This window comes from Micropterus salmoides, unplaced genomic scaffold (assembly GCF_014851395.1).
Source record: "Micropterus salmoides isolate LMB-PRFRI ecotype aquatic unplaced genomic scaffold, ASM1485139v1 Ms_hic_scaffold_5, whole genome shotgun sequence".
In the NCBI taxonomy this organism is placed as follows: Eukaryota; Metazoa; Chordata; class Actinopteri; order Centrarchiformes; family Centrarchidae; genus Micropterus; species Micropterus salmoides.
Genome location: NW_024044237.1, coordinates 10191141 through 10215045, shown reverse-complemented (window position 1 = coordinate 10215045; position 23905 = coordinate 10191141). Strand labels below are relative to the sequence as shown.

The following is a 23905-nucleotide window of genomic DNA, read 5'->3' as shown; positions in this document are numbered from 1 at the left end:
ACAATGACACAGACTTAACATTTCTCCCTGTGGCCCAGTATGTACAATGTATTAATGTTTGAAGTATACTGTTATACATATTTAACATTATACACACAGTATCTCACAAAAGTGAGAACACCTCTCACATTTTTGTAAATATTTGATCATATCTTTTCATGTGACAGCACTGAAGAAATGACACTTTGCTTCAATGTAAAGTAGTGAGTGTACAGCTTGTATAACTGTGTAAATTTGCTGTCCCCTCAAAATAACACATCACACAGCCATTAATGTCTAAACCGCTGGCAACAAAAGTGAGTACACCCCTAAGTGAAAATATCCTCACTCTCACTTGTGAGATACAGTATTTAACGTGTTCCGTACTGCTTCCACCATGGTCCTGTTCAATCATATGTTTCCCGTGACGTTTGTCTTTTGTTATGCATCTTGTATCGTTCCATTGCCTTACTGGTTTGGCCGGGTGGTGTTTGTGCTGTGTGTTCAGCACACGTGTTTTTTCTATTCATATATTATGTCTCAATAATCTCATTGTCTTCCTCTTGCCAGGCCACGGTCGTAAATAATAATTTGTTCTTAACTAACTTGCCTAGTTAAATAAAGATTAAATACATAAAAATAAAATGCCTTTTATTTTGACAGGTAAAAATACAATAAGCACACTGTTTTACGTCAGTCAAACTGCCACTTTAAAATGTCACTCTCAATTAAACTGAAGAGAGAGAAACCAGTTTTCCAGGTGTGGTTTAATAGTTTTTGTTCCTGAAACAGCACTATCAACAATATGTTTTATGTCCATGGACGAATACCCAGACTACCCAGCTGCATGACAGACAAAGTAATGTTAATGGGTTCACCAAACAGCACAACTCTGAATAGTGCTGCCTTAATTGCTGCATTATATCTAGAGGATTTACACTAAGATAACAGATGCCAGGGATGGATTTGTGGGTCAGAAAATTGTGTTTTGCCCCCACTATTGTATTTAGACTAGTAGTGCAAAGTAACATGGCTCTTTTCCTCACCGTTCTGTTTTTCAAGAGATGAGTTAGTTAACCTGAATTGTGTTCTGTCTCTCAGTCAAACAAACTCTCAGACAGACTCTAACAATGCACATCACACAGTTTAAGGGTGACAGAAGGAAAACTGTGGAACCTCTTTTCCTGCGACGTGCCACTTGCCTGGCAAAGTAAAATAACAGCTTGGAACAAATGTCAAGGTAAGCCATTAAATTAAATGGTGCACCCTTTTAAGCCAAGAGAAGGACTGAGCCGCGACAGTCAGTCAGCTTACCCAGCATCCTGTGCTTCATGTGCTCTGATGATTGACAACAAGTTGTTGGTCTGTAGGAACTCGCACACTGCTGGGTAACTGGGGGCAGAAAGAGAGACAGAGTGACGGAAAGTAAATGCATCAGAAGGGAGGCAATGGAGAAAAACATACAGGGGAAGAAATATACAAGATCCAGTAAAAAACACTTTACATATCAAGCATGAAATATGTTATTATATAAAGACTGCTGTAAACCACAAAAGAGATGGAAGTATTTAAAGTCTAGCAGTGGGAATTGAGTAGTCCTCTTGTTTTCTAATGTCATGTCTGACTATGACCAGCAGGGGGCATCAGTGAGTGCAGGCAGGCCTGATCAGGGCTTATGGCCTCCCCACTGTTGTGGGAGCATCCACTAGCTGGTCGATTGGTGCTTTGTCTGCTAAACCTAGAAAATCACTGTTTTTCCACAGACAACTTGTCATAACACTGACTTATTCAAGTGAGGAACGCAGCTACGGCCGCACCGACCTCCATCTGTCTCTCAACTTCAGCTCTTCGTCTTTACATTCCTCCATTTCTTGTTATATTTTATTTTTCATCTTGCATCTTCTAAACCACCACCCTCCTCCTATGTTGCTCTCCCTCTTTCTCTCACTGTATCTTAATATCACTCCATATCTGGCAGGAGTAGCCAGTCGTCATAGCAACTGAACCGTGCAGTTTCCCTGGGGATTGTGGGATATCGTTTCATGCTGAAACGGTACTGTGCGTATGTGTTTGTGAATGTGCTGTGTTTATGTGTGCATGTGTAAACTGGCCGAGATTTTCTGTCTCTTGTACAAATCCCAGTGATTGTTATTGGATCTTGGATGTGGTGTAACCGTGCAGGAAACGTGTCTCTCTCTCTCTCTTCTCATCACAAACATCCCAAACCAATAGCCTGAAGTCCACCTGAAACTATATTAAATTCCTGATTTGTAGATGAAAGTCACATATCGCTAACGCCAGGCGATCACAAGGCGCCCAGATCATTACAACACATCGAATGAGCCCAACACAACACAGACAGGAACATGTTTGAGGATCAGTCCTATTTCTGGCTGCCTTTTTCAGCTGCTAATTTCAAAGAATATTGTTCCTAGTGTGAGTTTTGTACCACCGATTATTACATTCATTCTGGCTGGTTTGAATATCAGGTTATCATTTTTTTTTTCATTTTATTGTTTACTTGAAAAGGGACAATGTACAGTACATTGATCAACATTTAAAACAAATGTAAATGTAACCTAGTTAGCCACCTGCTAGTTTTCATCGTCTGTCCCTTTGCCCGATTTTATTAGGTATCCTAAAATAAAAAACTAATATAATACATTAAAATACATTATACAATTGTTAAAATGTACGCAGTGTTAAAAATAAGATCTAGAAGTAGATGATACAGTTATCAGCAATGGATGAGACCAGCATCCCCTTTATATCTCTTCATAAGCACAGGTATCCACTGTGTCAGACTATATTCACTTTCTTCTAAAATAAACTATCAGGACTCTTAATGTAATTTTGTCCTGTACCTGTAGAAATAGGAGCAGCCTCTGACTGTGTTGTGGCCAAAGTACTCCTGGGTCTTCTCGTTGCCAAAGTCTTCCAAGGGGTCGGCCCACAGCAGGTCGCACATGGGCCCAAACGCTGGGGGCTCCTTGAACCGGTCCAACTAGGACATGTGATGAAGACACACACAGACACACACAAAAATATAAGCTTACAGAAACACAAATGCTAACATATAAATACATAAACACAAAGAAACCCTTACATAAAAAGCATTTCAGATACACAACATTTTTAAAAGTGATATTCACACACACACACAACAATGCATGAGCACATGTATGATAAATCATAAGAGAAAGGAAAGCAAACACATTGCACACACAAATGTACACACACAAACACATACTGTTGGAGCAGAGCATCTCCATGGAAACCCGCACCACACAGGAGGGAGAAGATGTCACACCAGCAGATTCACCATGGAAACACTGCCATTAGACGAGGAAGTGTGTGTCCCCGCGTCTCTGTGTTCATGTGTGTACCTTTGTATTCAGTGTTACTGTGAACTGTATACATGCAGCCTCTTCCACTGGGATACTGTATGTGCTGGTTTACTCTGGATTCTCTACAGTATAGTGGGTATTGAGCTAAAAATAAGAGCAGTGTGTGTGTGTGTGTGTGTGTGTGTGTGTGTGTGTGTGTGTGTGTGTGTGTGTGTGTGTGAGTCAACAACATGCTACATTAACATTATGTTTCATAGCAATTAGGCTAGAAGTGTGGTAAATTTTGCTATTATGTATTATTTAATACATACAGCAGAAAATTATGCTTATGAGTTTAAAGGTTTCAGGTTGGCAGGCAAACTGCATAACTTTTAGAAAGGTTGCAATGCCTAGATTTATTTTACCCACAAAATTGCAATAACATCTAAATAATACCTTAAAAATACAGAAAGTGCACACAGTCTTCATTTGATCATTTGTTGTACTATCTATGTAGAGTCTAGGGGTAAGGTCTACTGTTGCAATTTCTGTGCTAATGTAAACTCACTTTTGAATATAAATGGAAATCATGTCCTGCAGTTAATGGTGCATAGAAACCACAGCACCAAACAGTCACCTCACTTCACAGTACTGCTATCAGTGAGTGCATCAAATCTGCTATCAGTCTATCATAATGTCATACTGGAAATTATGTAATAAGATTGTACATGTAGTGAAATACGTGGTAATATTTTATTAATTTATTTTAAAAGAAAAAAACTTTCATATGTTTTCCTATTAGTTAATCTGTAATATTTATACCACAAAACACGCCATATAACCAACTTTATATTTGTGAAATATCCGCTGTTCTGTTCGACTGTTTAATCAGCGGTTCCTTTCATTATACCCATGGTCTTTTACAGGACTTTTGACATTTTTCTATACCGTAAAATGTACACATACGTGGTACAGATCGTTCAGTGTGCAATCAAGCGCATGCGCAGAATGGATCGGGCAGGCGGCACAGATAGGGCACTTACAGATCATATGAATTAAATGCTTTTTTGTTGTTTGGTGACTTGTCTGTCTTACAACCATTAATATTTGTATTAATTATTATGATAAACTTATTTACAATTTAATACTTTTAAATATGTAACTTAAAGGTTCAGTGTCTTAGTGGCATCTAGTGGTGAGGGTTGCGAAATATAACCAAATGGCTCCCTCACCGCTGACCCCTCCATTGCAAGCGTGCAGGAGAAGCTACGGTGGCCAACACACTCTGTCGGCTCTTGTGCTAAATAATATGTGTGGTCCTCCATTTGTCCAAATTTCGCTTCTTTTCTTACTTCTAACAAACCAGCAATACAGAGCCACAATGTTGTAACTACACAGCCATGTTTCTGTGGTTTAGCCTGGGTTTTAGATTTAAATCATATAATGTTTTCTAATGCGTATAATAATACAAATGAGTCAGGTTTTAACTCATTTTGACCAAACCTGTAATTACTTTGTTTTGCCTTTGAAGGGCAGTGTTGTTAATTCAAAATTGTGTGTGTGTGTGTGTGTGTGTGTGTGTGTGTGTTTGTGCCTCTTATCGTACCTTCTTGATGTCGTCCAGTGTGTGGATCTCTGGTGAAAGCCCCCCATGCACACACAGGAACTGCTGGTTCATCAGGGCTGCCAGAGGCAGGCAATCAAATGCCTCCATGCAGGAGTCATACACCTGCTCCGAGTACTTGATCTTACCTGGAGGTGGTTGGAGGGAGAGATATTTCAAGATTTGAGACAAAGAAGTGCCTGAGTGTGTTTTGACGTGCTTTGAACAGCCACCATCCCTGCAAACGTACAGTCAGTGCCTGACACTTGGAGTGCAACTGTTAATATTGCACACTGCAACAAGGAATGCAGAAAACAAACGAACGTGGACCTTTTACATGGATGAACTCAGTCATGTAAAAGCGTCAAACTGACTTGTACGGTTCCTCTAAAAACACAGTTTAGTTCACTTGGGTCTAAAGGCAGTAACATGAAGGATTATTACATAACGTGTTATTAATTTATTCGACCATCTCTTCTCTGGCACTCCCATATGACTTGTTTCTCTCCTCTCTGATGATTTAGAAATGCCACTTCTCAATGAAGAAATGTACATTGGTCAAAAAAAATAGCTCCATAATGCAGTACATATCGCATATAATTACAGGAAACATATGGAGGCAAAGGCTCCGATTCTGTTTCCAGTGAACATCTGACCCAAATATAAGCCTGAAGCAGCGTAGAGGCGTCAGTGTAAGGCTGAATTTTGCTTCATGAAAAACTCCTTTGATTTGGCAGCGATATCTATAAAGACATCCAACACGCAGCATCTTTAAAGTACATTTCACACATGGGCATAACAATACATCTGACACAAAACAATATCACAGGATTAAAATAGCTGAAAGGAGAACGGATGAGAGAGACAGAAGAGGAAGAAAAGGAGAGGTGGATTTTGGACAAGAGGGAGGAGTGAAAAGGAAGATGATAGTTTCTTAAAGAGAGATTGATGGGAGGAGACAGGAGAAGGAGGCGAGGTTAAGAGTGGTAAGAGGGAGAGAGGAAAGAGAGGAGACAACGAGGAAGGAGGAAAGAAAGATGGGAAGGAGAAGGGAGAGTGTGAGGACATGAAAACGACACATACAAGCCAGTATTGTGGAGTACAAGTGTACAGTAGCCAACAAATATTTGTGTATGTGTGTCTGTGGATGTGCGACATAGCAAGGAGTGTGTTTGTCAACCTCTCCATCTGCCTTGTGTAGAGCAGGAGCTCATTATTGTTAGTCCACCAGTTTTCAGCTCCTTCCACACACACACACTTAAACATTTATGAAGACACTCTTGCACATGCATGCAGTGATAGTGCTTGCACTTGCACACACTTGTGGTGCACACACACATACAGACTCACACACAGCAGATGGTAATTGAGGGCGACCACTATTCGCCATGAGCACCAGGGGAAATTAGCTTCCTCGTCCCTTGGCCAATCAGACACAGAGGAGTGAGTCCCTGAGCCAATCATTAAGGGCCAAATTAATTTGCTGTTAATCACCCACTCTTGGACAGGACGCCGAAACTCACTGGCAGAGGAGACAGTCAGAGAGACAGAGTGTGAGACTGGAGGGGTGATTATTGGGAGAGGAAGTGGAAATACGGAGGGAGAGAAGATGTAATGGAGGGATGGATAGGAGTGTGGGAAAAGAGGGAGGATACAACCTGCAAGGATGGATAGGGGGCAGCTGTAACTAGGCATGACAGGCCTGCAAGCCTTTGAATTTCTCCACATGTTCAAGCAGTATGCATGGGGCAGTAAGACTGATACTGATTAGGAGTTTAGAGGGTGGTGTAATTGTTTTAGCCTTTCAAAAATCCAAAAACTGAAGAGCAAGGGTGTAAAGAATGAACTGAACAGTGTTTTTGTCCTCTAACGTAAGCTTTAAACATCAGTGTGTCTGGCTTACTACCTACAGTAGTAACAGAGCGTTCATTCCTAGTCTAAGCTATTAGACATAACCTGAACATAACCTGTAACCCCATAAAATGGGGTTACAGGTTATGTTCACGATAGCACATCCACTGTGTAGTGACTGTGCGGAAGAGTGTCCTGGATGATACTATATCAGAGTGTTGGCTAACATTAACATTACGGTTGCTCTGTCCTGCTCAATTGGATTTGGGCAGGTTTACACTCCAGCAACTCCCAGCAAAACTCTTTATCTGACACAGCATTACATTTACCGATCACACCAGTAAGTCCTGATGTTTTAAGAGAAAGCTTTTTCTCTTAAAACACTGAAAGTGAAACTAACTGTTCAGACATACAAACAATAAAGCATATATCCAACCTCTACCTTCTTTGTCATTTTGTTATGTTAATATCCTTTTCATCCTTCCACGACTAACTGGCTCTACACTGCAAAAACAAAACCAGTGCTGTTTCTTTACTTCCCTGCCTCCTACATGGATAATCATCAACTGTTCAGGATGCTAACTTTTTGCGTGGAACAGACATGAAGCTTCAGCTTTAGTCTTTTAGCATTATATCATGTATAAGACCCCCTTTACAGGGTTCTTCTACAAACCAGTCAGCTGGAAACATAAAAAACTGCTATGTATCCCAGCTTATGTGAATGCAGAGCTCAGTTTAATTAGCTAGCTAGCTAACAACTGATGTATGAAGGAGTAGGTTTGGGGTGAGGTTAAAGAGGGAAGCACAACAGAAATGTGAGAGGTGAGGGAGGCACTGACACAAACATAGACAGACAAAAAGAGCAAATTATATTAGGAGGAAACACTGAAAGTGTTACTCACATTCTTGTTTGAAGGTGAAATATTCTGTCAGATGTCTACATTCATGGTTTCCCCGTAGAAGAAAGAGCGTCTTTGGGTAGAGGATTTTCAGTGACCACAGGTATAACACACACTAAAGGTTCCCCAGGGAAGAGAAAACATAAACAGCTTTACATTAGCAACAATATCATTAAAACTGCTAACATTTTGAGTACATTTATAATGCATTATATACAAAATGTCGAACTTTCCCTTTAAACCACATACTACAGTGAAAAAAACTTTAGCACATCGTTGCCAGTCAGCAATTGAGCTAGAGTCATTTCACTTTTATTTCCACTCATTAAATTCAAACTGGAAATTCAAAGTGAGACACAGAGAATAATGATGTAGCCGTTACTAGGAATTCCTTCTCTGAATGAACCATCCACTGCCCAAATTAATTGAGCTGAAAGCAAATTGATCCTTACCCCAGTCTAAAGATAGACATAACCAGGATTTTGACAAGAATCATCCCAAATAAGAGTGTGCTGATTATATGCCGAAAAAACAGCTGTGGCTGGGTCTGACATATTTTGGAATATAAAAGCATCATGTTTTCACTGTTATCATTAACACTTTGTTAACCCTACAAATGGCTCAGAAGGTGTTCTGTTACCTTTACACAGTGTCATCCCTGCTCTACATTAAGTCCCAGTCTGTGTGCCCTTGAAGTGTGTTAGGAAAGTGGCCTAAATATTGCTCCCTCCCCTCCAAACTCACTCCATGTCAATGATACATCCCTTATGCCATGGTGGCCAAGTGGCTCAGCAAACTATGACATTCACCAAGTGCTCATATTATTATGGATTCAAAACACACTCCTGATCTGTGGTGCATTTCTGCCAGACTATGTAATCACAAAAATACCATATTGCACTCAACTTTAAAGAATCAAATGTCCAAATAGCCCTCTGGATATCTCCACTCAGTTTCCATACATATCCAGTAAGCAGCACTCTTCTTAGTGATTACTGACTTTGAGTCAAATTTACATTACATAATTTTGGTATCTGTTCATTTTCAGACACACATTGTGATGTGTACATGTACATTTATAATACATTAAATACAGCCCAGTGTTGTAACTGTATACCTCAGAAGTGAAATAAACCTTGCTCCTGGAAAGTGAATAATAGACTTCAGGGCAATGTGCACTGTAATGGACATTGATTTAGTTGTAAGCTTTCTGTACAGTGAGCTTACACTGTTTTTCAGTGAATACACACCCAGTAAAATGTAGACAAGTAGATAAAGTGTCCATCCTCACCTCGATACTGAAGTAGCCCCTATCCACATAGTCCCCTAGGAAGAGGTAGCGTGTGTTGGCAGGAGAACCTCCCACTTCAAACAACTTCATCAGGTCGAAGAACTGACCGTGGATATCTCCACACACTGTGTAAATAACACACATCAATGTAAGCATCATAAAGGCCGTAGTTTTCAGCTGTCACACTAACATGTGGGACCATCTTTGCTTCAGTAGCTCCATATGGCCTGATTTGCATCTGCAGAGGTATATCTGTCCTGTCTGCTGATCTAGAAACATCACTCATCTGTCGCATGAAAATAAGCGATAAAATCATTTTGAGGTCTCTGTTTAGAAAACGCACTTGGGATTTAGAAAAGGGCCTTACACATTTAATATTGACGTTGATATTCACCACAAAAAGTGAAAAATGCTCATGATGTCTATGCTCATGTACAATGTAGGGGTGAAACACTTTGTTGATTAACTGATTAGCTGATTGTCATTTACGGTGTAATTTGAGTCGCTTTTCAAGCAAAAAATAAATTACATTTACTGGCTCTAGATTCTTAGATGTGCAGATTTGCCACTTCTATTTGTCTAGTATGATATCATTCTGAATATCTTAGGGTTTTGGACGGTTAGCTGGACAAAATAAGTAAACTGAACCTTGGGCTCTGGGAAACTGTGATTGGCATTTTTTGACATTTTATTAACAAAACAATCACCAAGAATTTTTCTTTTCTTTTCAGTTTAATTGATAATTGTAGCTCTAACACTATTACTTAGTGTTGTGTTATAAATCATTATTTAAAAAACAGCACCCTACAATATGTGAAATTTGTTCTAAATCATGCAATGCATAAAACTTACCTTTGTGACTAACTTCACATCAGCAATCAGACTTTAGCTAGCTTGCTTTTCTTTTCACATTTCAATGGTTGTGTTTCCAACAATTTTCCCACAGATTTGTTCCAAGTCACATCCAGGAGTATTGGATCTAATTTATATTAGGCTTCACATGCTGAACACTTCATATTTTGAAAGACTTCAGGACTGTCTGTCTGTACGATCTGGCAGCATTCATCTTCCCATCCTCCTCCCTCACCATCTGTCTGGCCTCTCCTTTCACTTTCAGTTGATGTCATAGTTCCCCCTCTGCAGCCATTTCACGATGGCCATTTTGCATCTGCCTGGCCGGCTATGTCTGTCTGTCTCTCCATCTGCTTGCCATGTACATGTCTGTTTTTGTGTCTGCTCCTAAGCATTCACTTTAATTTGAACTGGGAATTGGGAAATGCAAAATGGCATGAGTGAAATTGAACCGTACCTGTCTGCCTCCTCCTCCTGCCTCAGTATTTTCCCAGAAGCCTTCATGTGACATTCTACAAGCCTGTCAGTTCAAATTTCAGCCATCCACCTGTCTGTCTGTTCACTAGTTGGTCTATTTTAGAACATTTACAGAGAGACTCCATCAAAGTGCTAAACTGTTTAGAATATCTCCTCAACATTACATTTGCTTAAAGCCCTCTCAACAAAACCCTGTACTATTTTCCAATCATTGTTAACTCAGACAAATAAAATCCTCTCAGGTGGTTGTTTCTGGGTAAGAATCTGTATAAGTGGAGAAACTTGATCAATATGTTGCTCATTGGGAATGAGCAGGTTTGAGAACCTCTGCACTAAGCTGCTTATGATCGGCTGTCTCTCCATCTGCCTGTCTGTCTGTCCTCTTCCCCAGGGATCTGTACCTGTGAAAGCCGAGCGATGTTCCCACACTGCGTGGGCAGCCCACGCAGAATTATCTCACCGCTCAGATTTGCATAAATGCGCGCATACACACAAACACATATATGCAAGGGATACACAGGTGCATTAACCAGTGAGTGTCAATAGGTTGAGAGTGTCTGAGTCTGCCTGCCTGCTTGTCTGTCGTCTGTGTCATCGTCTCAGAAACTTGTTTTCCATTTTGTTCTTCATCGATTTCAATCTCCCCCTCCTCCTCCCTCCTCCTCGGTTCATACCATTTCCTACATGCAGATATCTCCACAGCTAGCTCCCGCTATTGTGAGGTGCGTGAGTGCCAATTGGTTCTCTCAGTGAAGTGCGACCGAACAACAGTTCAGATTATGGTAAAAGGGTGGCAGCTACATTTGGCAGATTAATGAATCAACAAATGGAATCTGATTAATACGTAATTACTGAACTTTCTGCCTTATGCTCTGCAGCACCATTCCTCCGTCGCTCTATCTCTGTTTGACTGTTGCTATCTGTGCCTTCCCTTTAAAAGTGTGTGATCTACTCGCTCATCACTCATACACACATATAAACACCTTTTCGGTGGGAGCTTGGCAAAGTGTTCTTGTGTTTTGTTTTTTTAGATAATTGGTTTTGAAATTAAAGTGTAGAAACACGGGGGTTATGTACAGGACTATTTCTTGGCCAGGAGAAGTTACCAGGCAATTAGGAACAAGTTAATGATCACAGTAAATGAGTGGTCTAGCACATAGTCCCCTGTAAAACGGTAAAGTGATGCTTTTACACTTGAGTTCTTTGTACAGATTGAACAAATGAGATATAACATGTTAATTAGTGAGCTAGCTGTTTCCCTATTTCCAGTTTTTATTCTAAGCTAAGTGAACTGGCTGCTGGTTGTAGCATCACATTAACCATACAGACATGAGAGTGGTATCAATCTGCTCATCTAAGTCTTGGCATACTTGAATACACATATTTGTTTGAAATTTCAAACTATTGCTTTCACTGACGTCAAGTTTAGCTTTCTTACTATTTTGTATTTTTGACTAACTGTACTGTAATTGTTTACTAAATTACAGACAAATTCACGCCCCATTCCTCCATTCATCATCACTACACCATACCCGTGACTGGCGCCTCAATGTCCAACATAGTGCGCTCCTGGCGCAGGATAGCGGCACCCTCATCGATGATGCGCAGGGCCACGGCCTCCTCCAGCCGGCCCTCCTTGGTGAGGTGAGCCTTGAGCAGGTCCACCCGCGGCCGGCCCTCGGCGTCAAACACCTCCTTCATGGTAAGCCGGTGGGCCAGGGGGAAGGGGACCGCTGGAGAAGTAGGTTGGGAGTGATGGAAAGGAGATGGAAGTAAGAAAAAGGTGTAGACAGAGATGGAGACAGTGGAGAATCGATGATGGAAGAAGGAAGGGGGATATAATATAGCAGATATTATTTGACATCAAGACCGGGGAAGAGAGTTTGAATGGGGGTGTGGATATGTAGATGGAGGTGCGTTAGATTATGGAGTGAATGAAAGAAGTTGATGCAGAAGAAAAGGGAAGAACGTTTATAATAATGCATAACATATATTATTCAACGTGTGTGTGTGTGTGTGTGCGTGTGTGTGTTTTATGGAGACCTAGGTGGGTTGCACTGAACTAGGGGCTGCCAGAGTTGTCAGGGCTGCCTGCCTCTGTTCTGCAGTAATGTCTCTCTGCCTCTGTTCTGCAGTAATGTCTTTCTTACATAATGAAGGCCCCCAGGGCACTGCTGGAGAGGGGGGTTGACTGACGACGGGGGTGATACAGCAAGAGCGCACAGCTGCACGTGAGGAGTCACATATACACATGCAAAGACACACTCAACAAAACGTTGACGCACACACACACACACACACACACACACAAGTGGTTTTAACAAACAGGCACAGACTCCGTGGCAAAAAACAAAAGGCAGAGGCACATGGACACATGCATTCATCATGTATGGCACAATGGCTTTAATACGCATGATCGCATACGTGTGAGCCTACAGTGGTACACGCACACACATTCAAGCTCATAAAAGGTATTGTTATGCAGGATCCACAGAGCCTGTTGGAGCCCCACCAGTGCTAACACAGATAATGGCCTAGATCACAAACTAAAAACTAGGCCTGGCTCTCTCTCTTACACTCTCTCTCTTTCTACACACACACACACACACACACACACACACACACACACACACACACATTTTCACTCTCTGTCACTTTGTCTCTGTTTTGCACTCTCTCCTCTTGCCCCTTCTCCTTTTTTTTCAGTTTTTCACTCCACTTTCTCGCTTTCTGCTTCCCTCTCTTCCCTCGCTTCCCGTTGCTGTAACAGGCCACAGTCTCCTCAGTCAGCTTTCACACTGATGTCCATCATTACATTTTAATGTGATAGTCACATTTGATTTCTTTACAGTAAACGTAGCTCAACAACCGCATGAAACCGCACAGCACGGTTTTATATAATCACCACTAAAATATCAGCAACATTTAGCCAGTGTTGCTAAATGAACCACCAGGAGGGCCACGGAAAAAAAAACAAACCACTGGACAAATAAGTTACAATCAATCTAAATTAACACTGTATGTGTAATTATGAGGATTTTACAGTTATGCCTGTTGATGAAATTGCTTCTGACAAGCCATACAGCCATGGTTACTCTGGTTTTGAGCTATTTTCAGACTAAAGGATCATCTAGTCATTTGGATCTCACACGGAAAAAAGGGGGGAGTTGTATGGACTTCACCAAAATGTATCTCAGGGTAACCTAAGCCTTGAGGGACACCTAGAGACGCACCTGAATGCATTTTTAGACACGCTAAAGTACTTCAGGGATCCATGGGGTAGCCCCTAACACAGCCCACGACACTTTTACGCACCTTAAGACTGAACACATCACACAAGAGCACCCTGAGACATCCCAGGACACCACGAGCTGCCAGGCCGCAGGATCTGTTTTACATCGATTGAGAACAGCGGCTCTACATGTTAAAACGCGCCCCAGGCTGTTAGAGAACATAAGCCAGAGAGAGAATGTATCATGCATGTTCATGTTTGTCTGACTTCATATTTATTTATAAACAGGGCTCAGTCTGTATGTGGCTAAACCTCTTGCTTCACTGTACTGTAACTTAATGTACTGCCTTGTACTACTGTACTGCACCATATTGTGTTGTCCTGTGCAACAAACTTTAATGATGCTGGTCACAAATAGCGGCATGCATAGTAGAAAAAAAGCTACAGTATTCTTTTGATGCTTGCACATATACATGAACTCAATGTGTGTGTGTGTGTGTGTGTTTATTTCTGATTTGAGGTAAAACTGAGGCTTCTGGTGCGTGTGCATGAAAGAGAGAGAGAGAGAGAGAGAGAGAGAGAGAGAAAGGAGTGGGAAACTCGTAAATTGTGTGAGCAGTGTGAAAGTAGGGCAGGTATGAGACAGTGGAGAGCAGCAGAGACACAGAGCTTGCGGAAGAAGCTATACTTGGGAAAACTATACTTGGCAGTTAGGGAATGGAGAGAGAAGAGTTTCACTACCAACACCATCAAAACAAGAAGGTCTTTTGCATCTGGCAACTGACCATTTTATGAGCGCACATCTCAAGGGGAATACTATTGGATTTCGGAAAAACTTAAGAGGTTCAAGCACACATGTAAAGGTTGAAGAAGGAAAGCTGTCTGGGGTTTAGAGCTGTAAATTATGAAGAAGCCACATCTGAATTTAATATTCATTTGATATGAATTTGTGAAACGTGGTACAGCTTTTTCTTCCTCAAAGCAATTTTGTTTGCAAGAATAAGGATTTTTGCCAATAATAACAAAAGGCTTTCTGAATAATGCATCAGAATTTGCAGGCCTGAAGCATGACATTAATGCAGAAGAAACACATTTACATTTAATACAGCACCGATATACAGTATCTACATTCAGTAGTACAACTGATCGTCGCATGTTTACCAGTTTGTGGGCCATCTGTATTACATACAGTATTACTCAGTAGTGTTCATACCATAGATCTCTTTCATAGTAAGTTAAAGCCCAGGAATTTCCTTCTACAGCACTCAACCGTCATGCTTCTCAAATTAAACCATTATTAAAGCTCATTGTAATGTGCTCGTCTTGTTTTTCTCTTCCAGATAGAACATTTGCTATTACACAAAATCTGATGTAATTTAGCCTGGGGTTAGCAAACTACAAGTCAAACCAAAACATCAGAAAAAGAAGTGTAAGGGCTGGTATGTCAATAGGTATTCACCTCCCGTTGCTGAAGAGCTCCTAAGATTGACAGTCAACAGAGGTTGACCCTTTTCCCCTAAAACACCACCCTGTACTTATGGTGCGTTCCATTTGACTTGGGAAGTCGGAAATTTCAAAGGAACGCCCCCTTAAGTCGGATTTCCGACTTGGAAAGTCGGGAGAACTGCACTACCCTGACTTTGTGATCCAAGATGGCTGCTCTGAGTATCAACAGTTAGTGAAAACTGTAGTTTATACTGTTTATTAATACTTCTGTGTACTTGTGACTCAGATATATTCGTACAGTTCTATCCAGCTGCTTTCTGTGGACCTGTTGATACAGTGTTTAGAATGAGTAAATACTGCACAATACCTTTTTTTATCAACCGGTGTAACAGTAGCTAACCTGGCTAGTTGTAAACAACAGCTGGCCGAGTGAGGTTTTCCAACTTAACTGGAACGCCATCAAATCGGGTGTGATGTCATTCCCAGCACCGACTTCCGAGGTAAATGGAACACACCACTACAGTGACTAGTGACTAACTGATCCTGGTAGCTTGATGCACACACTGAAGCTAGCACTAACACACAAGCACTGTTTTATCAAATTCTGCTAGCTGAAGGTATGGGGGACCTTTCTAGTTTGACTGTGAATTTTTTGAAGACTTTTTAAAAGCATAATAATAATAGGAGGGTCCTGTCTTTATTCATAGATGTATTTCAACACATTTAGCCTGTGACACTACATTCAAATAATAATAATGTTAGCATAAAATAGGGACTGTTCTAGCTTAAGATTCTGTGTAAAGACGACAAGCAGTTCACAAGCTTAATTATTCAGACGCAGACCCACCTGTCAGGAGGACCATAAGGCATATGTCATGGTAGCTATGCACTACGCGCTATGAAACACAGTCTACTTATAAAACTCCATGGTTTGCAGTAAAGGAATGAATTGATTACGCTTTTGTATTTCATATTGTTTATATTTATATGTACAGGAAGTGCTATCCATAATACTGTAAATCTACATTTTGCAACAACTAGGAAAGGACAAGGGTTAACTTACAGAAAAGAATCTCCAAAAGCAAAACTAATAGCTAATGGCTAATAAGCCACTTATGGGCAAACTATGAACTAGGATGTATTTTGTGAATTCACCGGTCCACCCTGCAGTGTTAAAAACCAGCTGACTAGCACAGGTACATTTACAGTAATGTTGATTAATGTGCTTTGTCCTTATAAATAAATGCATGAAATAAACAAAATACTGTACACAAAGTGATAAAAAATGTCAGAGGGGGATCTATACCATTTATCCTACACAGATATTAGCAGTGTAAAAATGCTGTTGGCTTGACATACAGTAAGCTCAGAGCATTAATGCCACACTTCTTAAAGAAAGTGATGGTGGGTAATATTTCTCCCAAATGCTGCATTTTTTATGCTCAGTGATGGTGCCAAATGTTTTAACCTTGTGAGGGAACTTCTGACAATCTAAGCTGTCCTTTGTCTGAGTACAAATGACAAACACAGCGAACTTTCTGAAGTACAGACAAGTGGAGTGAAAAAAATGCCATTCATCCAGAACTGTCCTTTTCACTGAAGCAACCAATTACACGATGGATGGGGTGCATGTGAGGTGAGCTGGACCAAGGGGTGTAAGATGAGCAAAGAGGTGAATGCATTTTTTTGCTGTACTTTGTACTGTTCCTGTCTTCTGGCCCACTCTCCATAGCTGAACTCCCCAGTGTGGAATTTATTAAGCGCCAAAGCTGCCAGCTCAGCCAAAAATCTCCACATCACAGCGCAGTGAGGGGGAGCCTGGGAGAAAATCTATGACACAGCTTTCAACCAAATCTCCTAAATTTGTCTGGGCTGGCCTAATAGCCTAACTGGAGCAGAATCTGATCAGAATCATCTTGTTATTGTGCACATCCTCCCTAATGGCTAAAGTTAATTGTGGGGATATTTCATCAGATTTAATAACACCGGGACACCATTCACAACGAGACGGGCTGGTGCAGGATGGAGGAAGTGACAACATGCGAGAACAGACAGATTGTAGAAATGACTGTAGAAGTCACCCGTGATCCATCTGTCCTCATTTGTGTGTGTCCTCCAAATGTTGCAAAATATGACTAAATAGGTATAAAACAACACAAATGTGGGTTTCTCAATCAGCTGGTTGTCAGATAATGGAAAAGAAAAGGAAATAATTTTTGGTGTTGAGCACCATAGGCCAGTTGTTAAACTGCAATAATGAACATGGCAAAAATGGTACATAAAAAGTAATTACAGAAGCACATAAGAGTAGTCCTTTATGTGCTATGCAAGCTTAGAATCAATTCATTAAAGTGCAACACTGTGCCTGCCCAGATTGTATCTGTCTGGTGTTCATCCAGTGACATCGACCAGAACTGATGGCATGCCTCTATGTGTGTGTGTTTGTATGTTAGATGTGTTGCCCTCTACAGGACCTCATCTAAAGTGATCACACACACACACACACACACACAAGCCCAAAGATCAGTTCATCCCGCTGCCTGTCTCTGCATGAATAAATGAAGGAGGAAGAAACCGAGGGATGAAAGAAGAATGAGAGCAACGATTGAGGAGAGAGAGGGAAAGCAAAAATTGGGGTGTATGAGAGAGGAGAGCTATGACTATTCACGTGCATATTGTGTGCATGTGTGTGTGTGTGTGTGTGTGTTAACTGTCATTTTTGACCCAGATCAGCTAACATAGATACGTGGATCTTTGAAGGTGGTGGTGGGGGGACAACTAAAGATGTGTTTGAAGTTGTTCAATTAATACACACTACACACATGAAGGACCATCTGTGTACACAGACAGACAGACACACACACACACAAAGACACACCCACACACACGCGCGCACACACACACACACACACACACACACACACGCATGCACGCACAGAAACAACGGCCCATCCCCTAACAGCCTGTCCTCATTAGACAATCCCTTTCTCCCTCTCTCTCTGTGGAGTACCTTCTCTATAAATAGCCGTTGCCCTGCCACCCTCCCCACAGGGTACACAGAGACCTGTCGAGGTGGGACCCCTGGCTCACAAGGATAACACCAAAATCCAACACACACACACAGCTCACACAGGGCCCCAAGGGAACCATGAGGGAATGGAACAGCATGTAACACTAAAAGGAAATATGCCCAGTGAGCCCCGAGCTTTGCCAGAGGTGATGTGTGTGTGTGTGTGTGTGTGTGTGTGTGTGTGTGTGTGACTGTGAGTGTGAGTGTTTGTGAATGCATGAGTGCATATTGGATATGGCCGCACTCAGCTTTGGTGAATACTCTTCACACATTCATTGATGTTTAAAAGGTCACAACTTACAAATGAGAAATATCACCTTTGCACCTTGAAACCTTGGTTTCAACAATGCTAGCTTGCTACTATTATTATTGTCATATCGTTCATGGTCTTTCTAAACTGCATTATCAGGCAATTTAGAGCACTGGCACCCTACCCCATATATGAGAAGACAATTGGCAGCAAAATTATCTCTGTGTAGCTCTGTCCTGCATTATGCTAGCACACACACACACACACACACACACACAGTATGCTAAATAATCATATGACACGTGTAGCAACTGAGGCCGGTTGGCTTGTTAGATGAAGTTTGAGAAAGACAAACAACATGAGCAAAACTAGTTCACTTCTGTGTATTAGGTGCACCTTGAGCAGAAAAAGATGATGGTACACACATGAGGTGAGGCTTAGTTTATATTTGTGTTGCTACTCAGGACTAAGAGACAATTGAAGTGCCACTGCAGTCATCCTCCACTGACTGACTTTAGTTTCATTAGGTACACCTGCTGTGAAATCAGATGCAATAAATTGTTTCTTAATGAAGCTTATAATGTTCACTTTTTATTGACATGGTGTCAGAAAGGTGTGGATTGAACTCGAATGTCATTTTTGAGGTTGTGTGCCTTTCTCACGCCGTACAGTTTGACTTGTCATAGCAGGAAAAGTACAGGTGTAACTAACATTAATAATGTACCTATTCCATTTAGGTGAATGTGTCAGTGAGTCAGCCTGCACGTTACAAGGGCCTTGAAGCTGAGACAGCTAAATGGAACACAGCCATGATTAATGTTGTTAAACTTGTATCGGTGTTTCAACTGTTTTTTCCACCTTCTAATTGGCTGCTGTATCCAATGAACAGTCTAAGAACCAGGGCTATTATTTTTATTTCTTTATTCTACATTTACAGATTTTTTTCCCCCTGTTGGTTAATCATTTAAATCTGTGTCAAAATCAGGTACAACAAGATGTCCATGATTTACAATGACATGAAAAGTACTAAAACAAGCTAGTCCTCAAATGTATGAAGCTGTAACCACAAAATGTTTGGTACTTTTATTTGATCAAGCTTCTCATGGCATGGCTGGTCGCACCAAGTCCTAGAAAACAATGCCAATAGACCTTTTTCACAGCAAGTAAGCTCTAAGATCTGAAAGTGTCCCAGTAAGCCCTGAGCACAATACCAGGACTCTGAAACTAGCTGATCTATGGGAAGCCGTCATCATTAATGTTATGTTAATTTCTATATAAGGCAGAAGTCGTGCACTGGAAGTGACACAGTACACATCATCCACGTGTTTAGGAATCAAGCATTAGCCCAGATGTATCACGTTGCTAGTGCCTTTTTCCAGGTTTTACAGTCTGATTAATCCATGGAACGGCACTCACAAAACTGTGCCATATTGTCCATTTTCCACACGTTACACATTTCACTGATTACTTTTTTTGGTCAATAGAGTTTTTCAGCACTAGTTGTGTGCTTGGACATTGTTCAGCAGTCTCCTTACTTTGACACTCACCTCAGGATTCTAGGAAATCAACGGGGAGATTAAGCCCTACCAAGTTACTGTACCAGCCTCCATGTATGCATTGTATTTATGTATTTGTATTCGCTAGTAGTTCTGCACACCCAAGATTCCTTGCTGTTGACTCATGGGTAGAGATGTGTTCTTTGTCACCAGTGAATAATGGTACAAGGAGACTGACAGCATGATGTCTCTTCTATGTGTTACCAACTATCAACTAGGATTCATGCATCACTACTGTAGATACAGTTATGGGTCTGGCATGAAGTAGCAGTGACAGAGCTGCCATTGTGTTGCTACAAAATGCCTTACTATGTACAATTCAAAAGGCAATATTTGGTGGAGACTACATAATAATTATATATAATTATATAATCACAATCTCACATTTTGGCCCTCACACACACGCACACACACACACACACACACAGGTTTGCATTAAAAGTGAATCAAAAAAGGGTGTGAGAAGTCCATTGGTTAAGTCAGAGGGTTCTGTCCTGCCACTCAAGAGAGTGAAACTCTACTTGCCTTGTCTCTCTTTTTTTTGTCTTTTTCTCTTTCCCTCTGTGCCTATCTTTCTCTCCTTTGCTCCAGCTACTTCACCTCCTCTGTGGCCTTGTCACATTCTCTCCTGCCCTCTCTCCCTCACCTCGCCCCCACACTCTCTGTCTGTTCCTCTTGGTATGCTTTGTCCTTTGGCTCCATCTCTGTGCGCTTCTCTCTGCTGAATATCACTAAAATCCATAACGTGAGGAACTACCGGGCAGAGTCCATCCGCCAGGAGTGATGTCTCTTTGACTGATGCCCCCTTCCCTTTCCAGCTTCATACACACTAAATCATTCTCACCTGACTGATGAATGGCTGTGTTGTTTTGGTGCATGTTTGTTAGAGAAGGTGCATTTATATAAGTGTGTGTCCATGTGTGTGTGTATGTGTGTGCATGTGTGTGTGTGTGTGTGTGTGTGTGTGTGTGTGTGATGGATGATGTATGAAGATATAGGCCGCTTAGTTTGTTCCAGTGTTGAGGCAGCTGAGCATGGGTGGCCCAGCTGCATTGCAACACACATGCAAACAGAAATTAAGATGTAAAACTACACATGCACATGTGAACTCTAGAGAGGGGGTGGTGCTACTAATTTGGGGGCAAAGATAGATAAGTAATGGGTGGATTGGGTTTCAGTGTTAAATTGGTTGCAGTCAGGGGATCCAGATTTCCAAGCACCGCCCCTGCACAACTGCATCCATGTAGTTACACACATACACGCACAGCCATCCTGTATGCATATGCACATGCAGTCTTTAAGTCCTACGTGCAAAAACTGCAAGAGCCCTCAGCCCCCAGCCCACCCCACCCCCTTCCAAGCACGACGCATGCACGGAATACCGGGGCATGCCCGAGCGACGCATCCAACTGTCAGCTCCGCTTCTTCCGGCAGAGAGACCTTGAGAGTTTATTAAGGGGAGCCAGTGGGAGTGACAGCCAGCCAGGCGTCGCCGCATGTGACAGGCTGCGTGCGTGGAAGTGCCGCTGCCATGCCAGCCTTGTTGTGACCCGACAAGCACGACTATCTGTGCGAGCTCCCTGGATCATAACCCGAGCGGAGCCCCTCCTCGCCTCCCCATATAGCCGACCACGCGTAAAGGAGAAACAGACACTCTCATAAACACATTAAATATTCCATAATCCAGTGATGCAATTACACCATTAGGGCGGTGTGCATAGCCATCGGCTCGGATAGGCAGCACAGCATGCCTAAAGTCAATTTTGTCTCTCATTCGACACTCTGGGAAACAAGAGGGGAAGCCAGGGAGACCTTTACGGAGACGCGGAAGAACCGTACGCACGGGAGAAACACAATCACCCGCTGACATTCAGGCCTTACTGAGGAAACGTCGAATCGCAAATCCATCATGTGCCCTCGCGCTTTTAAAGCGTCATCAGCAAACATCAGGCTGATTTCATCTTATAGGCCTGTAACATTATAATTAAAACCACACTCACAGGTATTGAGGCGCGCGCTAGGCAAGGTAAGTTGTCAGCCTACCTGCCGTTTAAACAATTCGATTACCTCCCTTTGGCTCAGATTTGGCGAATAATAAAACTAGCTCGCAAATGTAGGCCACCCTATAGATGTAGCCGGCACATCCAACACTGGGGCACCACGGAGACGTGCAGCTAGAGGTGCAGTACATGAACACTAAGACATAAAGCTCAAAAGCCACCTATGAGTCTCCGAGTGACAAGTCCCCCGTAGCATCTTGCCCTCCCTCTCTCCCCCATCGTTGCTTGCATGCAACATCATCCCGTGACACCATCCACATCCACAGCAGAACCACAACACCAAAGATCGCAGGTTATGCGTAACATTTATTTACCTTTATGTCTGCCTTTCGCTGTCATCGTCACACTGCTTGATGTTTCATTGGAACAAGATGCTCATCTCCCTCTCTCCCTCCCTGCTCTTCCCTCTCTCTATCACTCTCTCTCGGCTGTGTCTCTGTAGGGTATTATTCAGTAACACGAAACCACCGCTAGGAGTGGAGCGCGTAAATGGAGCTCATGCAGCACAGGGTGTCGCACAACAGCTTTGGCTATACATAGAGGAAGAGACATCCCCCCGTTAGAACATGGGGTAATGCCTCGGTGAGGGGGTGAATTCTAATAGAATAACGAGGGAAGACCCTGATTATGGCGTATCATGTTGGATACCCCCCACCCCATCCCCTTCACCACTACCTCTCTCCCCTAAAAGGTCCAAGGCACATGCATGGTGACTCGCCAGCCAAATAGGCTTCTTTTATTATGAGGTGGGAAAATAATAAAAAGGGATGGACTCAAAACAAATAAAACGTGCGAATGAGAGACACAGGTGTACGACAGGGATGCAAACAGAAAAAAGAGATGAGTTACAGCAGAATTACTGGCACATAGGTAGATCTCACTGGCCGTGCAGGATTTGGCATGCCTACATTTGATCACCCGGTCGGCGGGACTTGCGCTGCAGTCGGACATCCTGGAGTCGGGACGGGAACGGAGCCGAGAAGGGTGGGGGGAATGGGGGCTCTCTCTTCTGTCAAGGGCCGAGACTGTGGTGTCGGGTCCTCCGGCAGGCGTGGAGAATATGCGCGGTTGCTGGGTGCTTTTCTTGCTGCAGTAGTGGCATCACTCGGTGGAGTCTCCGTGCTCTCTCGGACGGGGAAAGCCTGCTGCTGCGCCTGCGGTGACTTTGGGGGAGGATAGGCGGGTACCTAGCAGCTGTTGTGGCATGCTTGGATCCCAAATTTGTTTCTGTTTTGTTTTTGTTTTTTTGAGAGGGGCGTGTGGTGCTGGTGTTGCGGCGGTGGAGTAGGGGGTGGGGGTGGACTCTGGAGGTTAGAGGGCGAAGAGACGCCTTGGAGAGAGAAGAGACGCGCAGGCTCTACCTCTCCAGGACGCCTCTGCAAGCGGTGCCGTGCGGCTGGCGACACCCCGGAATGGCGAAAGAAGGAACTCCCACGCAAAATCACGCACACGCGGGAACGCACACACATACATAGGCTACTCTCGGACTGATACTGCCATCCTGTGGAGGCATTGATTACAGGGCTTTCCCCCTTAACGACTCCTCTGTGAAGTGTGTGTGCGTGGGTGCGCGCACGTGTGCATGTAGCTGTACAGTAGGTTATTTGACAGAAGATCACGTGGGCCTATAGGATAGTATTTTCCTTTATAAGAGATAAGAAAGCAGAATAAATCAAAGGCTAAAGGTAATATGTTAATACCACTACTTAAAGCATGCTGGGAGGCTGTAATGCTCAGTGTACCAGAAAACAAAATAGTGGTTGGATAGGATAGATAAGTATTGAGGCAAAAAAATGTTACTCCTGCCAAATGATGGATGCAACCACCTGCAATCTGCAATGTCCCCATTTCAGGTTCAGAAGTTGCATCTCTCTACTGTCTGTGATAAAAGATTTTAAAAATGCCCCACTCCCATAAAGGACACCATTGCATACCACTAGCCCTAGACTACCACACAGATCTGACCCGAGTTAAAACCAATATTTGACACTGCACCAATTTTCACTAGTCCTG

At 42.4% G+C, this 23905-nt stretch overlaps 1 protein-coding gene across 3 annotated transcripts in view; it reads right to left on the bottom strand.

Moving 5' to 3' along the window:
- The window catches only part of ppp3cb (protein phosphatase 3, catalytic subunit, beta isozyme), a 34111-nt gene extending 10808 nt beyond the window's left edge, over nucleotides 1-23303 (bottom strand). For 2 of the 3 annotated variants that reach the window (XM_038700133.1, XM_038700135.1), the window contains exons 1-7: nucleotides 22801-23303; nucleotides 11811-12011; nucleotides 8950-9074; nucleotides 7662-7773; nucleotides 4912-5057; nucleotides 2844-2983; nucleotides 1294-1371 (exon numbers count right to left, since the gene is read on the bottom strand). In XM_038700133.1, coding sequence (XP_038556061.1) covers nucleotides 1294-1371; nucleotides 2844-2983; nucleotides 4912-5057; nucleotides 7662-7773; nucleotides 8950-9074; nucleotides 11811-12011; nucleotides 22801-22843 — 845 coding nt within the window. In that variant the 5' untranslated portion in view covers nucleotides 22844-23303. Of the gene's footprint in view, nucleotides 1-1293; nucleotides 1372-2843; nucleotides 2984-4911; nucleotides 5058-7661; nucleotides 7774-8949; nucleotides 9075-11810; nucleotides 12012-22206; nucleotides 22345-22800 lie in introns of those variants that run through there. The other variant, XM_038700134.1, reaches the window with a different exon arrangement.
- Between the last annotated feature and the right edge of the window lie 602 nt (nucleotides 23304-23905).